Source organism: Bos mutus, chromosome 1 (genome assembly GCF_027580195.1).
Source record: "Bos mutus isolate GX-2022 chromosome 1, NWIPB_WYAK_1.1, whole genome shotgun sequence".
NCBI lineage: Eukaryota > Metazoa > Chordata > Mammalia > Artiodactyla > Bovidae > Bos > Bos mutus.
Window position 1 is genome coordinate 83,289,544 of NC_091617.1, and position 23,884 is coordinate 83,313,427.

The window sequence follows — 23,884 nt, forward strand, 5'->3', positions numbered from 1 at the left end:
CATTAGGAACCAGCAACTCTTTTTATTTTACAGTTTACAATTTTGGTTAAGATACATCTACCAACCACCATTTCCCTGTATTTTTAAGGATATAAATGTATACTACACAAACAAATCACTTTTTAAAGCAGTACATAACCACAGTTTTAATAATAGAAGTGTTAATTCTTACCTTAGATGAAATGATCCGGTTATCTATAAATTTCTGAGGTGTATAATGGCCATACTGAGGAAACCTGTTGGCTATGTAAATAGTTCTTGTGTCACTTTGATGTGGTGGGTCAAAACCCTAAGGCAAAGCAAAAGAAAAATAATTGTCAGAAAAGTTAGTTGTCATGATTCTTTACTGGTGGTACTTTTTAATTGATCCTATTATACCTATCACTTGCCTTGAACTGTATATAGGGTTAATCTATTTAAGCCATTTCTTTTTTTTTCAAAAAAAGTGAAAGTTCACTCTTGTCCGACTCTTTGCAATCCCATGGACTATACACTCCATGGAATTCTCCAGGCCAGAATACTGGAGTGGGTAGTCTTTCCCTTCTCCAGGGGATCTTTCTAACCCAGGGATCAAACCCAGGTCTCCTGCATTGCAGGAGGATTTTTTACCAGCTGGGCCAACAGGGAAGCCCCTTTCAAAGTAAACAGGTACATTTTCTTTAGATATAAACTAACTAGGCAATAACCTCTGGTAATGAAAAACAGTCCATTCTTTGTCAGAGATGCAACCACAAGAAAAGAATAATCATACAGAAGATCTACAGAAGTTCGTGAAGGCTTCTTTCCTTCTCTTTCATTCCTGGGGTTCCTTGCTATCCTCTTTCCTAGTTCCTTGCTTTTCTCTTTTCCTAGTCTTTTTCTGATTCCTAGTCAGTGATGAAGAAGCCCAGCGTAGCTAAGGCCTAGTCAGCACCTACCATGTCTGATGACAAAGGCTTACATTTTATTTTACACCCAGATCAACTCGGTTTCAAAGAGCTTTGTTCCCAGAGAACTTAAAAATGCACTGTATAGCCCAGATTCAGTCCATACAAGCATTTCTTCATGCTAGTTACATTATCAATCGACTCTCTCACATGTGGGTATATTAATATGTTATAATTCTGGCTTCAAATTTAGAAGACATTCAATTAAGGTACATTTAGTAATCATCTCCAGTGGAAAGGTTTGCCTTGGTGACAAGAATACTGATACTTCATTCCTACAATATTACACTCTTTTCCAAAGTGGCAAGTAAATCTTTTTATTTTTAAAAAATTTATTTTTTAATTGAAGGATAATTGCTGTACAGAATTTTGTTGTTTCTGTCAAAACTCAACGTGAATCAGCCACAGGTATACATATGTCCCTTCCCTCTTGAACCTACCTCCCAAATCCTTTCCCATCCCACCCCTCTAGGTTGATACAGAGCCCCTATCTGAGTTTCCTGAGACATACAGCAAATTCCCATTAGCTATCTATTCTACATATGGTAATGTAAGTTTCCATGTTACTGTCTCCATATATCTCACCCTCTTCTCCCCTCTCTCCATGTTCATAACTCTGGTCTCTATTTCTCCATTGATGCCCTGCAAACAAATTCTTTGGTACCATCTTTCTAGATTCTGAATATATGTGTTAGTATATGATATTTATCTTTCTCTGACTTACTTTACCTGTATAATAGGCTCCAGGTTCATCCACCTCTATAGAACTTACTCAAATGCATTCCTTTTTATGGCTGAGTAATATTCCACTGTGTATATGTACAACAATTTCTTATCCATTCATCTGTTGATGGACATCTAGGTTGCTTCCATGTTCTAGCTATTGTAAATAGTGCTGCAATGAACAATGGGACAGATGTGTCTTTTTCAATTTTGGCTTCCTTGGGGGTTATATGGTGGTTTTATTCCTAGATTTTTAAGGAATCTACATACCATCCTTCCATAGTAGCTGTATCAATTTACATTCCCACCAATAGTGAAAGATGGTTCCCTTTCTCCACACCCTCCTCAGCATTTATTGTTTGTAGACTTTTTGATGAGGGTCATTGTGACTGGTGTGAGGTGAAATCTCACTGTATCTTTGATTTGCATTTCTCTACGAATGAGTGATACTCAGCATCTTTTCATGTGTTTGTTAGCCATCTGTATGTCTTCTTTGGAAAAATGTTTGTTTAGATCTTTATCCCACTTTTTGATTGGGCTGTTTGTTTTTCTGGTATTGAGTTGTATGAGCTGCTTGTATACTTTGGAAATTAATCCTTTGTCAGTTGTTTCATTTGCTGTTATTTTCTCCCATTCTGAGGGTTGTGTTTCACCTTGCTTATAGTTTCTTTTGCTGTGCAAAGCTTTCAAGTTTAATCAGGTCCCACTTGTTTACTTTTGTTTTTATTTCCATTATTCTAGGAGGTAGGTTATAGAGGGTCTTGGCTTGATTTATGTCATCGAGTGTTCTGCCTATGTTTTCCTCTAAGAGTTTTATAGTTTCTGGTCTTACACTTAGGTCTTTATTCCATTTTTATTTTATCTTTGTGTATGGTGTTAGGAAGTGTTCTAATTTCATTCTTTTACATGTAGCTGTCCAGTTTTCCCAGCATGACTTATTGAAGAGGCTGTCTTTGCCCCATTGTACATTCTTGCCTCCTTTGTCAAAAATAAGATACCCAAAGGTACATGGGTTTATTTCTGGGTTTTCTATCTTGTTCCGTTGGTCTATGTTTCCGTTTTTGCAGAATGGCAAGTAAATCTTCAAAACTTCTTTGATCGGGGAACCCTTGACAGGTTGAAGTGAAAGTCATTCAGTCATGTCCGACTTTTTGGAACCCCATGGACTGTAGCCCACCAGGCTCCTCTGTCCATGAAATTTTCCAGGCAAGAATACTGGAGTGGGTTACCCTTTCCTTCTCCAGGGATCTTCCCGACCCAGAGATCAAACCCAGGTCTCCTAGCATTGCAGGCAGTCTTTACTGTCTGAGCCATAGTGAAGCGCTCACAGGTTGAAAGCAATCACCAAATGCAGGACCTTTTTTGTTTCTAACAGCAATGATTCAAATTTTCTTAGATTTACATGTTTTTCATGATGGTCAAGGGCTATTTACTAGTACTATGAAGTTATTAAGAGACCAATTAAACTTGGTATTCATAAACTACAATGATCCACTTTTATAATTTAAGTGCTCTTAAGCTAGTAATCTACTAAATAATATGGCTGCCTTTCCATGCTTGGCATTCCTGTAAAATTTCCATTAAGTACAGACAAACACAGGATAGTGGAGATTCCCATATTACCTAGGGGAATATTTTGTTTAGTACATTAGAATAGTAGTAGTGCTATGTTTGGGTTTCAATGGCTGTTGTTCATGGTTTTAAACAATCTACTTTGTGATCTTAGAAACAGTTAGCACACAGTGGTGCAAATTATATGTATTTGTATGCACCATTAAGAAATGAAGTTTTATTTTATCTGTTATGCTATTTAAAGTGATGACCACACTTTGTGGATGTGAATGTGCCATTATGTATCTGATTTCAAAATCAGTTTAAGGATAAAATGTGGCACATATTTATTTTCCTCATCAATTTTCTTTTAAACATTTCATAACTGTGCCCTATAATAATTCATGGGAGAAAAAGGCAGGTTTCAAAATCAGAGTTGGAACTCACTGGTCTATCTGGAATATCATAATCATTTAAAGATGTATACCATTTATTCAACCAACAACTATCTACTGAGATTAAGCACTATGTTAAGCCGTGAAGGATAATATGACTTATTAAATATGCAAACAAATCATAATATGCTCCAACACAGTAAATAGATGAACAGTCTGAATGCTACTGCTGTAGCCTATGACTGTGTTTCTCAAAGAGGGTCCACCAGAAGTTTGTCTATACAGTACATAAGACAAGAAGAGACACACACAGGTAACTGCAGTGCTAGACTCCATGGAACATACTTATTCTGTATCCACTCTGTAATCATGTTAACCTAGATCCTAAGTTATACACCATGCATGTAAAGCTTCTGAGATAAAAGAAAAAAGAGCAAATCTGAGCAAATTTATATAAAGATATAAATCTTTAAGATGTCAAGACAACTGAGACTGAGAACCACGGATACAAAATTCTTTTTGCTAAATCCAAAGATTATTACTATGTACATCTAAAGTTAAACAAAAAACAAAGAATCTAAGACCTTACCCCAAAATATACAATGATATTAGTACTACAACCTCTCATATTTCATAGTATGAATATACTATATATAAATGCATGCTCTTTACAGGAAGCAAATGCTCATTCTCCATCCCTCTCTACTGAATGAACCAGTGATCACACACAAATGCTGGAACTCCTGAGATTTCTACAATTACTTCAGGAAGATATATTGAAATGTCCCAAAAATCAGTTTTAAATTAAACTGAATTTTAAATTCAGTATCACCATATTTCAGGAAATCATATAAGATGACAATACCAAAAGGAAAATAATGATAGCACGTCTTTCCTTATTCCCAAAGAGGCTATAATACCCACTTAAGCATTCTGAATTGTTTCTCCAGTGATTAATTCAAATGACCTTATCCAATTTTGTTATAATCAGTGGCATGTATATACATGTGGGTGTATTTTTTGTACACACACCAAATACTTAGATTTTATATTTGTGACTACAGTATAAGGATAGCTAGGCGTTCCTCGGAGAAGGCAATGGCACCCCACTCCAGTACTCTTGCCTGGAAAATCCCATGGACGGAGGAGCCTGGTAGGCTGCAGTCCACGGGGTTGCTAAGTGTCAGATACGACCGAGCGACTTCACTTTCACGCATTGGAGAAGGAAATGGCAACCCACTCCAGTGTTCTTGCCTGGAGAATCCCAGAGACAGTGGAGTCTGGTGGGCTGCCGTCTATGGGGTCGCATAGAGTCGGACACGACTGAAGCGACTTAGCAGCAGCAGCAGGCGTTCCTCATGGAAATTAAACCTGTAACTTCAATACATGAACATCATCTTCTCTGCCACAAATTCACGTACGCATGAACTAAATAAAATAAATAAATAAAACTGTCCAAAAATGAGAAAGGTGACTTAGAGCAGGGCGTCAGGTCTGTGTCTCCGAAATTATATGCAAATTTGTGTATACACGCATTAAAATTTTTTTTTTTTAATTCTGGCCACACTGCAGGATCTCAGTTCCCTGACCAGGGATTGAACCTGGTTCACAGCAGTGAAAGCGCAGAATCCTAACCACTAGACCACCAGGGAACAAGTATTTTTCTGATGACACAATAGTTTTCAACAGATTTTGATGACATAAAGAAAGCTAGAACCACTTTAAGGTCTTGTTTTTATACTTAGCTGCCCCGCTCAATATTCCGTATTTTAAAAATGACACAGAGGATTTTTATTTCAATAACGCCTCTAATTTCTTTAACAGAAATCAAAACAAATACCTTTTATCAGAATTAATTATATAACTATACTGTTAGTGTGAAGTTCAAGCATAGTTTCATACTATTTCTAGCAAGCATTATCAGCAATTCTATGGTACTGCACAATCTGAACTCCCTAATCACTAGGTTAAGGCCACACACATCAGGGTCCAGAAGCCTCTGGCAAATTACTTTCTGTTGTCCACCCAGACTATCCACTCACACCCTGAACCTTGGATGGCTTGCTCCTTTCTTCTCTGACTTCATCTTGTCCTGAGTAAAGGAACTGAGATACAGTGATGCTATTCTAGCCATCCTGATTTTTGCACCTGCTAAAAAGTAGAGTACAGTTGACTCTTGAACAACTCAGCAGTTAGGGGAGCCAACCCTCCATGCAGTCAAAACTCTGAGTATAACTTCAGAATTGGCCTTCTGCATGCTCTGAATCAGCCCTTCGGTACTGTAGTATTAACTGTTGAAAGATTCACATATAAGAGGACCTGCACAGTTCAAACCCGTGTTGTTCAAGAGTCAACTGTATAGGATTTTGGAAGCACACAAATTTAATTTTTATTTAAAAATTAAAACTCTCATATTCTAAGAAAGTATGAAATTAAAAACCTCTTTTTTGTCTGGATTTGTGAGCATATGTAAAAACCACAAGTATTTTTAAATGGATGAATACTTAAGATGGAAAAAAGCCCCACAATGGCATTCAAGGAAAAAATGGAAAACACATGGGACTGATTTGAAAGAGATTTCTTTTGTAACAGCAAACTCATGAAGTCTAGAAAAACCAAACCAGAAAACAGCTTATAATTTTTAGAAGCTGGTCTTTGGCAAAAAGTGGTACTTGGAAATGAATCATAACATATTTTGATACCAAATATACCAACCTCTGTACTATTCTTAAAAATCTCAAAAATTTTATAAAAAATACAAGCATTACAAATAAAAGCTAAGAAAAAACTAAAACTACAGTCCTGTAATTAAATGTCACACTTCCTTAACAAAACTAAGAGAATATTTTTAGAGCTTAGTGATCAAATCTGTACATGTAATCATTCTTATATGTGATCTGTCTCCTCCAAAATACAAAGAAAAAGCTACAAAACAAATAAAAAGTCCATGAAAAATAACATAAAAAGAAGCTCCAGAATCAAAACTTCATGGCACTGGTTATTAAAAGAAATGATCAAAAGCTTTATTTCAGTCACACACTTTGTATGATAGAAAGTGATTTCTGTTGCCTACATGTTCCAATGTAACGATGCTTCTGGGGAATAATGATTTAATGTACCTTACCAAATCTACAAAATTAATAGTGAATTACTGTTTCCTGGATATGGGCTTTAAATAAAAAACATCTATGTTGTGTTGTGCTCAGTTGCTCAGTAGTATCCAACTCTTCCAAACCCATGGACTGCAGCCCACCAGGTTTCTCTGTTCATGGGATTTCCCAGGCAAGAATACTGGAGTGTGTTGTCATTTTCTTCTCCAGGGGATCTTTCTAACTCAGGGATCGAATCTGTGTCTCCTGCACTGGCAGTCGGATTCTTTACCACTGAGCCTCCTGGGAAGCCCAAAATACATCTATATGAAGGTATTATAATTTTACACTGTTAACAGCCCAAATCAAGGTGAGAAGAAATAACTTAAAATGCCTATGATGTAAACACAATAATTTAATTTCAACTTTTTGAATCATGTTACATAATTTTCATTTTAGGATTTAAGGTAGTCTGCCATCCATCAGACCAGTCTGGGCTTCCAAGAACTGCTCCTACTGCAGAGGTAGGTTGGAACTAGCTTTCCAGCTACAGGATTCAAAATATAGAGTAATCTTTGGCATCACTGACACGATGGACATGAGTTTGAGTAAGCTCTGGGAGTTAGTGATGGACAGGGAAGCCTGGCATGCTGCAGTCCATGGGGTTGCAAAGAATTGGATGTGATAGTGACTGAACTGAGCTTAACTTTAAAATTCTTAAATCATTTGCAAATACTTTACTATAAGAAGTTCATCTCTTACAGGAAGCTTATCTCTTCTGTTACTCCCCAACCCTAATTCCCTATTCCAGCATACACCTGTAGCAGCCCCGTGGCAATAATATGGCAACTCCTCAGAAAAGTGAACACAGAATATCCACATGATCCAACAATTCTACTTCTGTGTAAAAACTCAAATAGATATTTGTAAACTCATGTTCATGGCAACATTATTCACAATAGCCAAAAGGTGGAAACAACCAAGTGCCCATTGACATAAAAATGAATAAACAAAATGTGGTATGTACAATGGGATATTATTCAGCCTTAAAAAGGAAGGAGATTTGGACACATGCTATAAATGGAAGAGCCTTGAAGACGTTATGCTAAGTGAAATTAAGCCTGTGACAAAAGGACAAAACTGTATGATTCCTCTTACATAAGGAGTAAAAGTTGACAAATTCATACTTTGTCAGGCATTTATTCAAGGTGTGGAGGGGAGAGTAAAAGGGCATTTGTGTTTAATGGGTATAAAGTTTGCAACGATCAAACAGTTCAGGAGACAGACAGTGGCGATGGCTGCATAACAATGTCACAATTGGATATTTTAAGTACATTTAAAAATGGATAAAATGGCAAATTTTAAGTATATTTACTACAATTAAAAATGTATCAATTTCACCCATTTGGGACTTAACCACAGATTTTCTGGATTAGAAGTTTCCTATTTGGCCATAATTTAACTGTGATAGTCTCTTACTTGCAAAACTGGTGATTTCTGTGTATAGAATCACAGAGATATTTCTGATAAAAATTAATCTGTGAAGTAGTTTTAGCTTAGATCAAATTTTAAAATTACAGATTTCACTGAGAGAATTTAAGGTTTCTGTAACCAAGAACCCTAAATTAATTTTCTTGATCTACCTATACCTACACCTACAATTGAACACTGGCTGGATAACAAGTGAAACTACTAAATTTAACTGTGGTGTCCAAATTGGAGACAGAGGAATGAACAAATTTCTACTAAGATTTCTCAAACACTTTTAAAGGCTCCTCTTTCTCTACTCACAATCATAAACAACAATGGCAATGAAGACGGCTTCCTGGGTCCTCCTCAGTACATCAGAAGCAGTGGGTTTACAATTCTGAGGCCACAGACAAGAATACTTAATCCTTTACAAAGTACCTTCAAAATTTAATATCTTAAAATATGTGCCAATCTACAAAGACAACCATAAAATTCTAAACAATAACAACATTAAAAAGAATGGCATCTGTTAAAAAGAATGAAATCTTTTAAAATCTACAGATGGGTTTTAAGGGCATTATGCTCAGTGAAAAAAGTCAGTCAGAAAAGACAAAATATTGTATGATCTCACTTATACGTGGAATGTAACACCAAAAACAAAAAAGCCCAAGCTCATAAATACAGAAATAACAGAAAACAGATGAGTGGCTGCCAGGGTGGGGCTTGGGGAGTGGGTAAAATGGGTGAAGGAAGTAAAAGGTACAAACTTCTAGTTATAAAATAAGTTACAGGATGTAATGTGCAGCATGGAATTATAGTTAATAATGTTGTATACGCAGAAGTTGCTATGAGTGTAGATTTTAAAAGTTCTCATAAGGAAAAATTCTGTAACTCTTGTGTAGTGATGGATGCTAACTAGACTTCCTGTGGTGATTATTTCGCCATGTATAAAAATTAGCAATAAAGTATGGGGTTTAATTAATAGCAATGTATTAATACTGGTTTATTAGCATAACAAATGTAGCATAGTAATGTAAGATGTTAACAATAAGAGAAACTGGGTGAGAAAAATGTATAGGAATTCTCTATTATTTCATAAACTTTCTGAAAATCTAAAACTATTTTTTTTAAAAAAGCTATTTTTTTAAGAAGTTAAAAGCACAGTCCTCAAAAACAAGGACATATATAAGTTAGAGCAAAGACGCACAAACAAACAAACAGACATGTGCATGATACACTGACCCGGTATTTCTCATTTTGCCCCAGATCACTGAAAACTTCATCTACAGGAAACACTATGAGGGAACTCATGGTCTAAGGCATTATATAAAGACTGATAACAGTATCTCTAATTACTTAGGACTTGACTTTCACTGTCTCATAATAAATTCCTAAGCTGTTTTGTTTTTAATTCTGCAAATATATGCTGGAAAAATAGTTGATCAAACACTGGTAGGTAAGCACTGCCTCCCTTTAATGCTGCATAGGAGTTGGATCCACAGTCTCCTGTAAATCTAAGTTTAGAGGCCGGTTCCTCTACAATATTTAAATTTCAATAGAAAAACCCAAAATTAGAGAACAACTTCCCTGCCTTCAATAGTAAAAAGTCAAGTTCACCCTCAATCTTTGTTCGAATTTTCTGAACTAATGAAGAGCACAGTGGAGAAGTGAGATAAGGAAGGATATTTATATCCCTTTTGTTGCTCAGGAGATGCAATAGTGAAGAAACAACTTCCTAGGTAAAATACGATTAAGACTTGAACTGAATGTCTACAATTCAAGCTTTAAAGTTCAATTACACTCACTGCAAAAAATCTTACGAGACCAATATGTACCCAAGTATCTACTGAGGAAAAATGCTTGATACTATGCTAGGCACTGTACTAAGTTGCCAAACTGCCAAATTCAGACTTAAATTTAAGAAAGTAGGGAAAACCACCATACCATTCAGGTATGACCTAAATCAAATCTCTTACGATTACAGTGGAAGTGACAAGTAGTCAAGGGATTAGATCTGATAGACAGGGTGCCTGAAGAACTATGGATAGAGGTTCATAACATTGTACAGGAGGCAGGGATCAAGACCACCCCCAAGAAAAAGAAATGCAAAAAGGGAAAATGGTTGTCTGAGGAGGCTTTACAAATAGCTGTCAAAAGAAGAGAAGAGAAAGGCAAAGGAGAGAAGGAAAGATAGACCCATTTGAATGCAGAGTTCCAAAGAACATAAAAAAGCCTTCCTCAGGGATCAATGCAAAGCAATAGAGGAAAACAATAGAATGGGAAAGACTAGACATCTCTTCAAGAAAATTAAAGATACCAAGGGAACATTTCATGCAAAGATGGGCACAATAAAGGATAGAAATGGTATGGACCTAACAGAAGCAGAAAATATTAAGAAGAGGTGTCAGGAATACACAGAAAAACTATACAAAAAAGATCTTCACGACCCAGATAATCACAATGCTGTGATCACTCACCTAGAGACAGACATCCTGGAGTGTGAAGTCAAGTGGGCCTTAAAAAGCATCACTACGAACAAAGCTAGTGGAGGTGATGGAATTTCAGTTGAGCTGTTATCAAATCCTAAAAGATCATGCTGTGAAAGTGCTACACTCAATATGCCAGCAAATTTGGAAAACTCAGCAGTGGCCACAGGACTGGAAAAGGTCAGTTTTCATTCCAATCCTAAAGAGAGGCAAAGCCAAAGAATGCTCAAACTACCACACAATTGCACTCATCTCACACAGTAGCAAAGTCATGCTCAAAATTCTCCAAGCCAGGCTTCAATAGTACATGAACCGTGAACTTCCACATATTCAAGCTGGTTTTAGAAAAGGCAGAGGAACCAGATACCAAATTGCCAACATCTGTTGGATCATCAAAAGAGCAAGAGAGTTCCAGAAAACCATTTACTTCTGATTTACTAACTATGCCAAAGCCTTTGACTGTGTGGATCACAACAAACTGGAAAATTCTGAAAGAGATCGGAATACCAGATACCTGTCGTGCCTCTTGAAAAATCTGTACACAGGTCAAGAAGCAACAGTTAGAACTGGACATGGAACCACAGACTGGTTCCAAATAGGAAAAGGAGTATGTCAAGGCTGTATATTATCACCCTGCTTATTCAACTTATATGCAGAGAACATCATGAGAAATGTTGGGCTGGAAGAAGCACAAGCTAGAATCAAGATTGCTGGGAGAAATATCAATAACCTCAGATATGCAGATGACACCACCCCTATGGCAGAAAGTGAAGAAGAACTAAAGAGCTTCTTGATGGAAGTGAAAGAGGAGAGTGAAAAAATTGGCTTAAACCTCAACATTTAAAAAACTAAGATCATGGCATCCAGTTCCATCGCTTCATGGCAAATAGATGGGGAAACAGTGAAACAGTGACAGACCATTTTTGGGGCTCCAAAATCACTACAGATGGTGACTGCAGCTATGAAATTAAAGTCATTTGCTCTCTGGAAGAAAAGTTAGGACCAACCTAGACAGCACATTAAAAAGCAGAGACATTACTTTGACAACAAAGGTCCATTTAGTCAAGGCTATGGTTTTTCCAGTAGTCATGTATGGATGTGATAGTTGGACCATAAAGAAAGTTGTGCACTGAAGAATTGATGCTTTTGAACTGTGGTGTTGGAGAAGACTCTTGAGAGTCCCTTGGACTGCAAGGAGATCCAACCAGTCCATCCTAAAGGAAATCAGTCCTGAATATTCATTGGAAGGACTGATACTGAAGCTGAAACTCCAATACTTTGGCCACCTGATGCGAAGAACTGACTCACTTGAAAAGACCCTGATGCTGGGAAAGATTGAAGGCAGGAGGAGAAGGGGACGGCAGGATGAGATGGTTGGATGGCATCACCGACTCAATGGACATGAGTTTGAGTAAACTCTGGGAGTTGGTGATAGACAGGGAGGCCTGGCGTGCTGCGGTTCATGGGGTCACAAAGAGTCAGATACAACTGAGCGACTGAACTGACTGACTGATTCGACCATTCTGAAATATCAAGCAACTTAGTATTTCATTTGTTAAGTGACCCTATAATTTAATTTAAAAAATTCATTATAAATACTATGAGCATTGACTATGTGCTAGGTAATATGCTTGGTACTATGAAAATACCAAAATGAGAAGTCAGGACCCTTGCCCTGAATAAAACATCATTTAAAAAAAAAATGCCTTTAATAAACACAAAGAGTGAAATGAAAATCAGATAAAATGAGTAAAATTTTGACTGAAATAGCAGTAAGTCACTAGATGACTTGCTTTTTTTCCTACAGAAAATTATCAAACACATTCTTCTGAATAGTTAAATAACAACTTTAAATATATAAAAATAAACTATGGCATAATTTCATTACAAATGTAATAAAAGTTACTAATAAAAAAGGACAACTATCCTATCTCTTTTCAGCATTTCCAATTTCTACATCAACATCACGAGGTTCTCAAATATCAAAACAATTTTGTGGTTCCTAAGGTATAAGGTGAAAAAAGGCATTTAAAACTGAAAACCTTTCTAAAAAATTTGCCACAATGTTCAAAATCAATTAAAATGTATTTCATTTGATATTAGATAACATATGCAAGAGGAGATACATATTAGGGTACAAGCAAGGCCTAGCTTCTTCTAGTACCTAGAATATTATGTCAACTTGAAAATGGCCACATTGGCTAAACTACAGGAACTCTTGATTGCTTCTCTCCTTTTCCTCTCAGACCTGTCTCCTCCATCTCCAGAATACCACTGCTACCTACAATTTCTTTCCCCAACTCATTCTCTCCTCTTGCCTCCCTCTTGGTTAGATTTAAAAATGGAAGGAATGGGAAAGAGATATATAGGGAAAACTGCTGCTCCTGCTAATTCTCTTCCACCCTCGTATATGCCCGGCAAAAACTCTGGGTTATGTCCTGCCTCTAGCACTAATTAGTTAGTAACCTTGGAAAAGTACATACTTTGAACTCTTCTTCTACTTCACAAGATAGATTAAAAAAAAATTTTTTTTTCCTCTTTAAAACGACTTAGCTAGGCTTAAAATAAGGTAATCTCTTCTGATCAGGGGCTGAGCCTTTGGTACTCTGGCTCTGGAAATAGGCAGTCTGAAGTTCAATCCCCTTTTGTACCGAGGTCCAAGAGTCAGGTTCAACTGAAAGGAGGCTAAAAACAGCTGTGTACTTTTAAATATGTGTAAAATCTCCAAAGAGGTAACAGAATAATACTTTTTTTTTTAAGAACAAAATACTACAAAACAAATCAGGCAAATATGCATCAAGAACAAATGGAAATGAAAGAGGTCCAATAATAAATTTGGGGCGGGGTGGGGGAGAGTCATTTAAATTAAAAATTCAGAAGACAAGGATAAACTCTAGACTGGAGTGCAGCCCATGGCTTTTCCTCCCTGGCCCTGGAGCCTCCCTTCCTGCTAGGAGCTGCTGCTGAGGCCTGGGGTGGGAAGACAGGTGAGGGGAAGGGGGAGGTGAGGGGAGAGAAGTGAGGCAGGCCAGGCGGGAGACCAGAGGCCTAGCCCATGGACACAGGAGAAAACTGGTGACTGCAAACTAGAGCTGAGAATTCACACTGAAAGCAGCACGGAGAGAAAACATATGAGAAACATAAACAAGAAGGCAAGAGCCACAGAGCATAGATAAAGATCAAGCAAGAGTTCGAGAATGAGAAAACTGAAGTCGGATAAGCAACATTTAAAGGGGAAAAAAAGCTGTAAAATTTTCTGAACTGTAGAAACGACAGCTTTCAAATTGAAAGCACACACAAGAGTAGAGCAGGAGAAACAAAAATCATATGAAACAATGTGAGCACAGCATAGTAAAACTGCAAAATAGAGGACAACGAGGTAATCTTCAAAACGATGTTACAGAGATTATCAGCAAAGTAATGACTATTAGATTAAAAGCACACTTTACACCACCAATAAATGTCTGAAAGCAAAGGAATAAGTAGTATCTTCAATATGCTGAGTGATGGGTTCGATCCCTGGTTGAGGAAGTTCTGCATGCCGCACAGTGTGGCCAAAAATAACAATAATAATAATATGCTGTGTGAAAGTAACTGTTAATCTAGAATTCTGAATCTACCTAAATTAGTATTCAATAATAATTAGGAATAAAGACATTTTTAAGCCATAAAAACTAAGGGAGTTTACCACACATGAAGCCTTGCTTAAAAATAACTAAAGAATGTATGTCAGCAAGAATAAAAGTAAATACATAGGCAAGAGGTGATATTCAAGAATAACGGTGGGCTTCCCTGATGGCTCAGTGGTAAAGAATCCACCTGCCAACGCAGGAGACTTGGGTGAGATCCCTGGTCTGGGATGATCCCACGACATGCCACGGAGCAACTAAGCAAGCCGGCGTGCCACAACTACTGAGCCTGTGCTCCAGAGCTGGGGAGCCACAGCTGCTGAAGCCTGCACTCCACAAGAGAAGCTGCCACATCACACCTAGACAGCGGCCCCTGCTCACCACAACCAGAAGACCCAGCACAGCCAACGTGCAAGTAAATAAACTTTAAATTAAATAATGATGAATAAAAAAAATCACTGTAGTAAATCAAAATGAATAACAGGTAAAAAGCTAGAGAATGTTTTGAGTTTAAATGTTTTGCGTTTCCACAAACATTATGGAAGAAAGTATTTGTGAAATCATGTATCTGGTAAGGGTCTTATATCCAGAACATATGTATATAACTCTTATAACTAAAAGAAAACTTAAAAATGTGTTAAAAGATCTGAATAAGCATTTCATCAAGAAAAGCCTCACAAAATACAAACAAATCAGTTAATAGAGACATGAAAAGATGTTTGAAATCATCATTTAATTCAGTCGCTCAGTCGTGTCCTTAGGCAAATATAAATCAAAACCATGAGTTACACTTATGTTCATGACCACAGCTAGAATCAAAGACAAAAACAAGTATTGGCAATGATATAAAGACATTGGAACCCTTATATTATACATGACTGGTAGGAATGTAAAACAGAGCAATCACTTTGGAAACATTTGGCAATTCCTGACAAAGTTACCACATGACCCAGTAATTCCACTCTTTACGTATTTATCCAAGAGAAATGAAAATATACATCCACAAAAAACTTGCACATGAATGGAAAAGGAAGCATTACTTCTAACAGCCAAAAGGCAGAAACCAACTAAATGTCCATTAACTGATGAATGAATACAATCTCTGGTATATCTATACAATGCAATTTTAGCAATAAAAGGAAATGAAGTATGAATATATGCTACAACACAGATGAACCTTGAACACATTATGCTAGCTGAAAAGACCATCACAAAATACCACATACTGTATGATGCCATTTACACAAAATGTCCAGAGGTGGCAAAACCATAGAGACAGAAAGTAGATTAGTGATTGATCACAGCTGGGGGCTAGTGGGGCTAGTGGCTTGCGGGGGGAATGGAGAGAGAGAGTGGACAGGGAATCTCTTTTAGGGAGTATAACAATGTTCTAAAATCAGAGTGTGGTGGGGCTGCACAACTCTAAGCATATACTGAGAAACTGAACTGTGCACTTTAATGAGAAAATTATATGTGGCTATCTCTCAATAAAGCTGGTAAAAGAAAAACAAAGTTAAACTATTAAGTAATAGTAATGTGGAAGGTAAGAGGGAACACAAGTCAAAATCTTGTAAATCCCTATATTATTTGTAAGTAGAGAGAGAGAATAAAAGGATAAAAATACAATCTACAGCTTCTACATAATCAAAGAGAAAAATATTAATAGAACTTAACAAATTCAATGCAAAGCCAATCAAAATCCTAGAAAGATTTTCCACAGAATTAGACAAACTGATGACACAAATAAAAAATAGCATATGGAAGAGTAGAGAGCCAAAGCAATTCTAGGGGTGGGAAAAGGATTGGGGATTTTGCCTGGTCAGATATCATAAAACACTACATTAAGATATTGTACTATATTATTCATGCACCACCAGATCAATAGATGAGTGAAACCAAATAGAGAGCCTAAAAAGAGAACACAACACAAAGGGAATACTGGTATATGACAGAGAAGGCAATATGACAGAGAAGGCAAACAACAGAGATTAGTGGAGAAAAGATGGCCCATTCAATAAACAGTACTGGGACAAACAACTTTCTATATGGGAGAAAATAAATTTCTCTACTTTATTCCACATAGGGCTTCCCTGGTGGCTCAGACGGTAAAGCGTCTGCTCGCAATGCGGGAGAGACCCGGGTTCGATCCCTGGGTCAGGAAGATCCCCTGGAGAAGGAAATGGCAACCCACTCAAGTACTCTTGCCTAGAAAATTCCATGGATGGAGGAGCCTGGTGGGCTACAGTCCATGGGGTCACAAACAGTCCGACATGACTGAGTGACTTCACTTTCACTATTCCATATACAAAAATAAATCCCAGGCATATTCAAGACCTAAATGTTGTAAAACTAGATTTTTAGACAACTCTAAGAAAATGCCAGAAAGACAGCTTTATGACCCTAGGAAGGAATTCCTAAATAAGTAATAAAAAGTAGAAATCATTCACCTAATAATAAGTTTACCTACAAATAAATTTAAAATATCAAAAAAGACATCAAGTTAAATACAAAGTGCAGGCTGGAAGATATTCACCACATACACAAAAAAGAATTGGCATCCAGACTACAAAGGAAACTAATAAGGAGAAAACAAACCACTCAACAGAAAAATGGGTAATCTATTCATATGAATGAAATAAAGGGGGCTTCCTTGGTGGTTCAGTGGTCAAGAATCTGCCCGCCAGTGCAGGAGACACGGTTCAATCCCTGACCTGGGAAGATCCGACATGGAGCAGAGCAACTAAGCCAGTGTGCCATAACTATTAAGCCTGCGCTCTAGAGCCCAGAGCTGAAATTACTGAGCCCACATGCTGCAACCTCTGAAACCTGCACCCCAGAGCCTGTGCTCCACAAGAGAAGCCACTGCAATGAGAAGACTGAACATTACAACGAACAGTAGCCCCCCTAGCTTGGCTCAACTAGAGAAAAAGCCCACGCAGTAACAAAGTCCCAGAACAGCCAAAAATAAATAAATTTTTTAAAAAAGAGAAGAAATACAGGACATCTTAATCTCACTAGCAATCAGGAAAATGCAAATTAAGCAAAATGAGATACCTTTCACACTCACCAGATTGGTTAAGTTCTTTCAAGTCTGACAGTACAAAGTGTTGACCAAGATGTAGGGAAAGGGGAACATGGTTTTGGAAAATAATTAGCAATATTTAGTAACAGTCATAAAGTGCACACCCCATGGCCCAGCAATTCCACTTCTAGGTATGCCAATTTAAAAAAACACACAAGCAAGAATGGCCATTGCAACATTTTTTTAAACAGGAAAAAAACGGACAGAAATTCAAATATCCATTAGTCCTAGAAGAATGGATAGGGCAGTGGTTGCTTCATTTTGGTTGTTACAGAGTCTGGCAATATGCTATCACAGAGTACATGTTCAGAAAATGTTTGAGTGAATGAATAAATGAGAAAGAAAGAGTGTTACCTAAAAGTATGGATGCAGGTTGAGAAAGTTTTTGTTACATGGAGAACTAAAACAAAATAGGCAAAAATCCTTCCCTTCATGATATAAATGAGACAAGTAAAGTACAAAATATGTTAAATAGTCATAAGTGCTAAGAGAAACAAACAAAAAGGCAGGGAAGGGGGCTAGGGAAGTATGGAGGTGGCAATTTACAATTTAACACTGAAAAGGCCTCAATGATAACATCTAAACAAAGACTTGAAGGGAATGAAAGTGAAAGTGAAGTCGCTCAGTCGTGTCCCACTCTTTGTGACCCCGTGGACTGTAGCCCACCAGGCTCCTCCATCCATGGGATTCTGCGGGCAAGAATACTGGAGTGGGTTGCCATTTCCTTCTCCAGGGGAAGGGAATGAAGGTGCCACCAAATTAACTGGGGCGAAGTACATTCTAGCCAGAGGTGACAGCCAGGGCAACAATCTTAAGACTGAATGAAATCCGTCCTGCACTTCTGATGAACAGCAAGGTGTATGTGGATAAAGCAAAGTGGGTGAAGAATGATGGGAGATGAGAAGTGGTCTGGGCAGGGACCTGGATACAGATCTAGCAGAAACTTCGGCTGTTACTCTGAGCAAGAAGGCAAGTTCTTAGAAGGACAGGAATTACATGACCTAACCTGTGTTTTAGTAAGATCACTCTGGCTGCTATGTTGAAAACAGACTGTAGGGATAAAGAGGATAGTTAATAATGATAGTGGCAATCACAAGGTTCTTTGGAGCATTTGGGCAAGGTCCCTACTTCAGTACAGCTAGGATAATTGGGATTCCACTAACGCTTGACCAGGCTTCCCTGGTAGCTCAGCTGGTAAAGAACTGGACTGCAATGTGGGAGACCCCGGTTTGATCCCTGGGTTGGGAAGATACTCTGGAGAAGGGAAAGACTATCCACTCCGTATCCTGGCCTGGAGAACTCCATGGACTGTATATTTCATGGACCCACAGGGTTGCAAAGAGTCAGACATGACTGAGCGACTTTCACTTTACTTCACTAATGCTTGACCTCTTTAACCAAATGAAAAACTGAGTATCTGAGGATATATGTCTGAACACAGAGATAAAATAAGCAAATATTCTAAGATTTAGGATCTTAAACATTAATATTTTTTTGGCTGCACTTTGCAGCATGCAGAACTTCCCAGACCAGGGACTGAACTGCAGCCCCTGCAGTGGAAGGACGCAGTCTTAACCACTGGACCACGAGGGAAGCCCCAAAACATTAACTTTTGAGGTTAAAATTTACTTAGCCACACCAAAATAACACCACCATAGGCCTTGCTTCCTTGGCCTACTCCTCTTTCATTCCTTGAGAGAAAGGCAAAGAACACAGGTACTTCCAAACTGATGTGGAAAGAAACCTGATATTCAGTCAACCAACATTTGGTGGGTGGGTACCTCCAATGGGCCAGCTGCTGTCTTGAGTGCAAGGGTTCTAAAGATAAAATATAGCCCATCCCAAGATATTTACAGACTAGTCTACTGCTTAAGATATCTAGACTTACATAATGTGCTATAAGGAAAAATGAGCTCACTTTTAATGTTATACGGCATTACATTTATGTAGTTTTTAAATTTCCAGTAACCATTTTTTAAAAAGTAAAAAGGAACAGGCAAAATGAACTACAGTATTTTACTTTACCAAATAAATCTAAAATATTTTTCAACATGTAACCAATATAAAAAGTTGAGATATTTTACATGCTTTTTTTTACACTGGTTTTAAAATCCTATGTGTATTTTATACTTAAGCATATTTCAGTCTGAACTAGCCACATTTCAAAGAGTCCTGGACAGCATAGTTATATAGGAAAGACCTATTTTTTAGAAAACTGAAAACATTTTGACACAGGTACAGGGCAAAGTAAATTAGTAGAGGGAGGCATTAATGTGTTCACAGCTTAAAGAAAAAGTAAGAGTAAACAGACTACAGATAATTGATGCGGAGAGCAGGATGAAAGAACACAAATAGACTGGTGAGTCTGGAAAAGAGGACTGTCATACTTTTCTTTGTGACAAGTGTAAAGAGAACAGAGGAATAAACAAGTTTGGTGAATGTGAATAGGCTTTTAGGCTTACCATTTTTCTCAGTGAATCAGAAGACAATCTTACTAGCCTCCTTCTGCCACTGCAGATATAAACCTGAAGGGACTACATTTATAGAACAATTTAAGAAACTGTATCCTAGTACAACAACATTAAGTCGTATTTTTAAAAACTACAGTGAGTTTCCAGCTTTCCTCTGGACTGGTCAATCTTGAATTTTGTCACTTTATCTCAAAACACAGAAGCAATAATATGGATTAATTTTTTATCTTCTCACCTATTCATTTATTCAAAAAACATGTACCCAGTGTCTACTCTTATGTCAAGTTCTGTGTGAGACATGAAATACAGAGATAAATAAGGCTCTCACTGACCAACATCTGTGTCCCCAGTATTTAGCTTATTATGTATGCACACAGCAAGTGCTTTAAAAATATAGCATTACATTGTACTGTAAAGAAATATTACATGTCAATTAAAATATGAATTGACAAAGATTTTCATTTAAATCTAACATAGTGTTGTACAATAAAATTTTCTGTGATAATGAATATGTTCTATTCTGAACTGTCCAATACAGTAGCTAATAGCCATGTGGAATTTTAATTTAATTAATTAATTTTGTTGTTGATAATTCACTTTAATTAATTAAAATTTTAATAGCCACTGTGGTTAATGGCTACCATAAAAATCTAAATATGAAACTACAACGGGTTACTGGCACTTATCATAATCGAGGTGTTGCCATCTCTAATGAGTTAACACATGTGATGCTAGAATAATACTCATTGTACCAGAAAGACATCGTAAGAAAACTTTCTTAGTGTAAAATAACAAGGATTGTGAGCTCAAAAACGAAGAATGAAAAAGGAAAGGATAGTTCAATCTTTTCAGTCTACTTTCCCAAAGAAAAACATCAACTTTCTGACAACCTCCTCTATTTTTCTCATTGTGTCAAGAAGTGAAAATAGTTTGTGGAGATAAGCAGTCAAGTTGTGTTTAATTTAACAAGGAATTAATAGAAAATACAAGTTGTTTCTGTAACAAAATGACAATAAACTTTTTTTTTGGCACAACAACTTAAGAGGCCAGAAATCAGGATTCATACAATAAATAATGTTTTTAATTTCAAAAATCCTGTCTTTGTGATCTGCTTATTAACCTCTCCAAAGCTGTCCTATTTATCTGAACTTTGTGTGTGTGTGTCCTCCTCTTGCGACTCTATGGACTGCAGCCGGACAGGTTCCTCTGTTCATTGGATTATCCAGGCAAGAGTATTGGAGCAGGTTGCTGTGCCCGTCTAGTGACTCTATTGCTGAAAAACTCAACCCATTGAGCAAATGGAAGTATACTTTAAACTAGCCTACGAACTGAATAATTCTGGTGCAGTAACTAGGAAGGCAGTTTATGACTGGGATAGTAAAATATACTTATTACTCTGTGTATTCACTATCCTTTACATATAATTTAAGTGACTGTACAAACTTAATCAAAGAGACAAACTCCTACATAGGCACAGGTCTGATTACATACTTGGAAGATCTGATAACTTAAAAGTAAAACCAGTGAAGTGAGTGACTAATATCAGAGATAGCATTTTTTATGCACGGCAACTTGTTCAACTTGTTAATCACTCCATAACGCATTTCTTGTAAATTAACCACACAAGACTTTTTGCCCTTCTGTTAGCTGTGTTTGGCTGAAGCCATTTTTTAAAAAAATTAACAAATTGCCTATTCTGAAGATGAGAATACAATCAGGATTTTATCCAAGTTAACAAAAAATACCTAACACTGAGAAGTGGTGTCTTAATCCACTAAGAAAAACTAGAAAAAACCACTGGCATACAAAAACACCATCAGGTAAACAAGATTTCTATACATGAAGATGGGCAAATCAAAAGCATGAAGTCAGACTTGAAATAATTAACTTCTAGAGTCAAGTTACCCAGCTGCGGCTTATTGCAATAAAGCCAAACTATTACAACAATTTGGTATTATAACGACATCATTAGCTTGGTTGTCTAATAAGGAATATATCTGGGATATCTGAATTCACAATTACCTAAAAATAGAGAGCTAACATGTGCTTGAGGGAGTGGCAGGCAGTTCTAGTTTTATTCATAAGGTATTTTTTTTTGAGAATGATGCCCCCTGCCAAATGAATTAACAGAAGGCTGACTCTAAAACAGCATACTTCTTAAACATAAAAATGCTCTTCTAGAGTAGGTAAAAGGAGGTATCAATGTTTTTAGTCCCCAAAAATCTTTACAGTCCCACAAAAACCGTTTCTGCTTCATTGTCTTTTAAATTAGTAAATGAAAACACCGAATTGTAGCAGCATTTAATTACTAATGCGATTTAGAAATTAACCAGCAACTAGGAACAGACATCATGGAGGTAATCGTAGACTTCTTCAGCCGGGAGCAATTTCACTCCTAACTATCAACGTTGCCTTACCGTTGTATTTTGGGGTCTGTAGTTGCCAGCAAGCAAGAAAGTTTTCTTTGTGAATTAATTCGGAGAAAGGTGGCGCTTTTTATATGCCTTAAATCACACTTTTCTAAAATTCTTTTTTTTCTCCAGATGTTTCAGTAAAACTGAAAAGTTAACCATTGGTTCCAAATCGGTCGCGTTCACATTGCCTCGAGAACGGAAAAAAGTAAGGTTCCCATTCCAAAAGTTTCACCTGAGGTGGGGTGAGGACAAGGCAGGAAGAAAACGGTCCTTCATAATTCTCTCACTTAGCTTCGCAACTAGACGGGGTTTTAGAATATTCCTTCTTACCCAGGCTTCGGGTAAAATTTCTTTGAGAGGAGTTAGACTAGACAAGTTATGCTTCTCCTTGATAATCCACGCAACCTTGAAAACAGCGAGGAGATGGGGCTGGAGACAGATCCTCGCCGTCCCCATCACTCAAACCAGTCCCAAACTGTTAAAGGCAGGAAACACGAGCCTCTTCTCTCTCCCCAACACCTACTCTCTTTCCGTCCCCCCGCCCGAGTTCCTCAGCCGAGACGCCGACCCCGCTCCGCATCCACTTTTGGTCTCGGAGCGGCGAGAAAGAGGGAGTAACCGAGAAGCGCGACCAGGAAGCGGCAGCCTCCCGCCGCCGGCCTCGGGGCCCCGGGCTCGGCGATGAGACGTGTACGGGGCTGCGCGGGGCACTACCGGCTCCCGGACCCGCCTCCAATGAGGCCTAGCCCGGAGCTCGCGCTCCGGCCTCGCGGCTCTGCGCCGCCGGCCCTTCCCCGCCACCCGGGCCCGAGAAGCCGCGCAAGAGCGAGCGTCCGAGAGGTGAGAGGCGGAGGTACCTACCAGCTGCTGCCGGACCCAGCGCCACATGCCCCTTCCGTCGCCGTTCCCGTCCCGCGAGACGCGGGGGGCGAGGGGCTCCAGGTGGAGGCTGACGAGCCAGAGGGGAAAGCAGGAGAGCCCCTCCGGCTGAAGTTCCGCTCGCCGCGGCCGCCTCACTCCCCGCGCTGGGGCCCCATCTCCCGCGCCGGCTCCGAGGTCCTACAGGCGCGGTCCCGGCGCCGCCCCCACCCGGCGCAGCTGAGTCGGCTGCCGCGCCGCAGCCACCTTCATTATTGACCGTTGTCACCCGCAGTACCGCCACAACTCCGCCCCCGGCCCCCGGCTGCCGGCCCCACCTGGGCGGGCCGCGCCCGGACGTGACGAAAGAGGCTGCGCGGACCAAGGGCCGGGGCTCAGCAGTGTGGGTGGAAGGCGGCGCGCGTGGAGGGGGGCGGGCTCTCGATCGCCGCGTCGGCGCCACCCCCCCACCCCCGCCTTCATTTAGCGGGTTGGATTAATTTAAACGGCTGTGTCTGGTATACCAAGGCCGCAGCTTTTGGCAGGCTCCTCTGTTGCAGACCTCCTGTTGCAGGTCTGCTTCTGGCTCTCTACTTTCTTTGGTTCCTTCAGCAGCCCAACACGCACACGTATCATCAGGAGTGTAGTGACTGAAAGTTCATCCCCAGAGGTCTCCACTTCGGTTCAATTAAATTGACCGAAGTGTTTGTCTCAACACATCGCAGCTCTCGTTAGCAAACGAGCGAGCTGGGGCTAGGGGAATGTTGATGACTTAAGTAATTTTGAAAGG

At 38.7% G+C, this 23,884-nt stretch overlaps 1 protein-coding gene across 6 annotated transcripts in view; it reads right to left on the reverse strand.

Moving 5' to 3' along the window:
- Positions 1-23,461, reverse strand: part of ATP11B (ATPase phospholipid transporting 11B (putative)) — a 123,632-nt gene extending 100,171 nt beyond the window's left edge. For 2 of the 6 annotated variants that reach the window (XM_070372919.1, XM_070372926.1), the window contains exons 1-2: positions 23,098-23,460; positions 173-289 (exon numbers count right to left, since the gene is read on the reverse strand). In XM_070372919.1, the coding sequence (XP_070229020.1) occupies positions 173-289; positions 23,098-23,124 (144 nt within the window). In that variant the 5' untranslated portion in view covers positions 23,125-23,460. Of the gene's footprint in view, positions 1-172; positions 290-23,097 lie in introns of those variants that run through there. The other 4 variants (XM_070372923.1, XM_005892534.3, XM_070372922.1 and 1 more) reach the window with 4 other exon arrangements.
- Between the last annotated feature and the right edge of the window lie 423 nt (positions 23,462-23,884).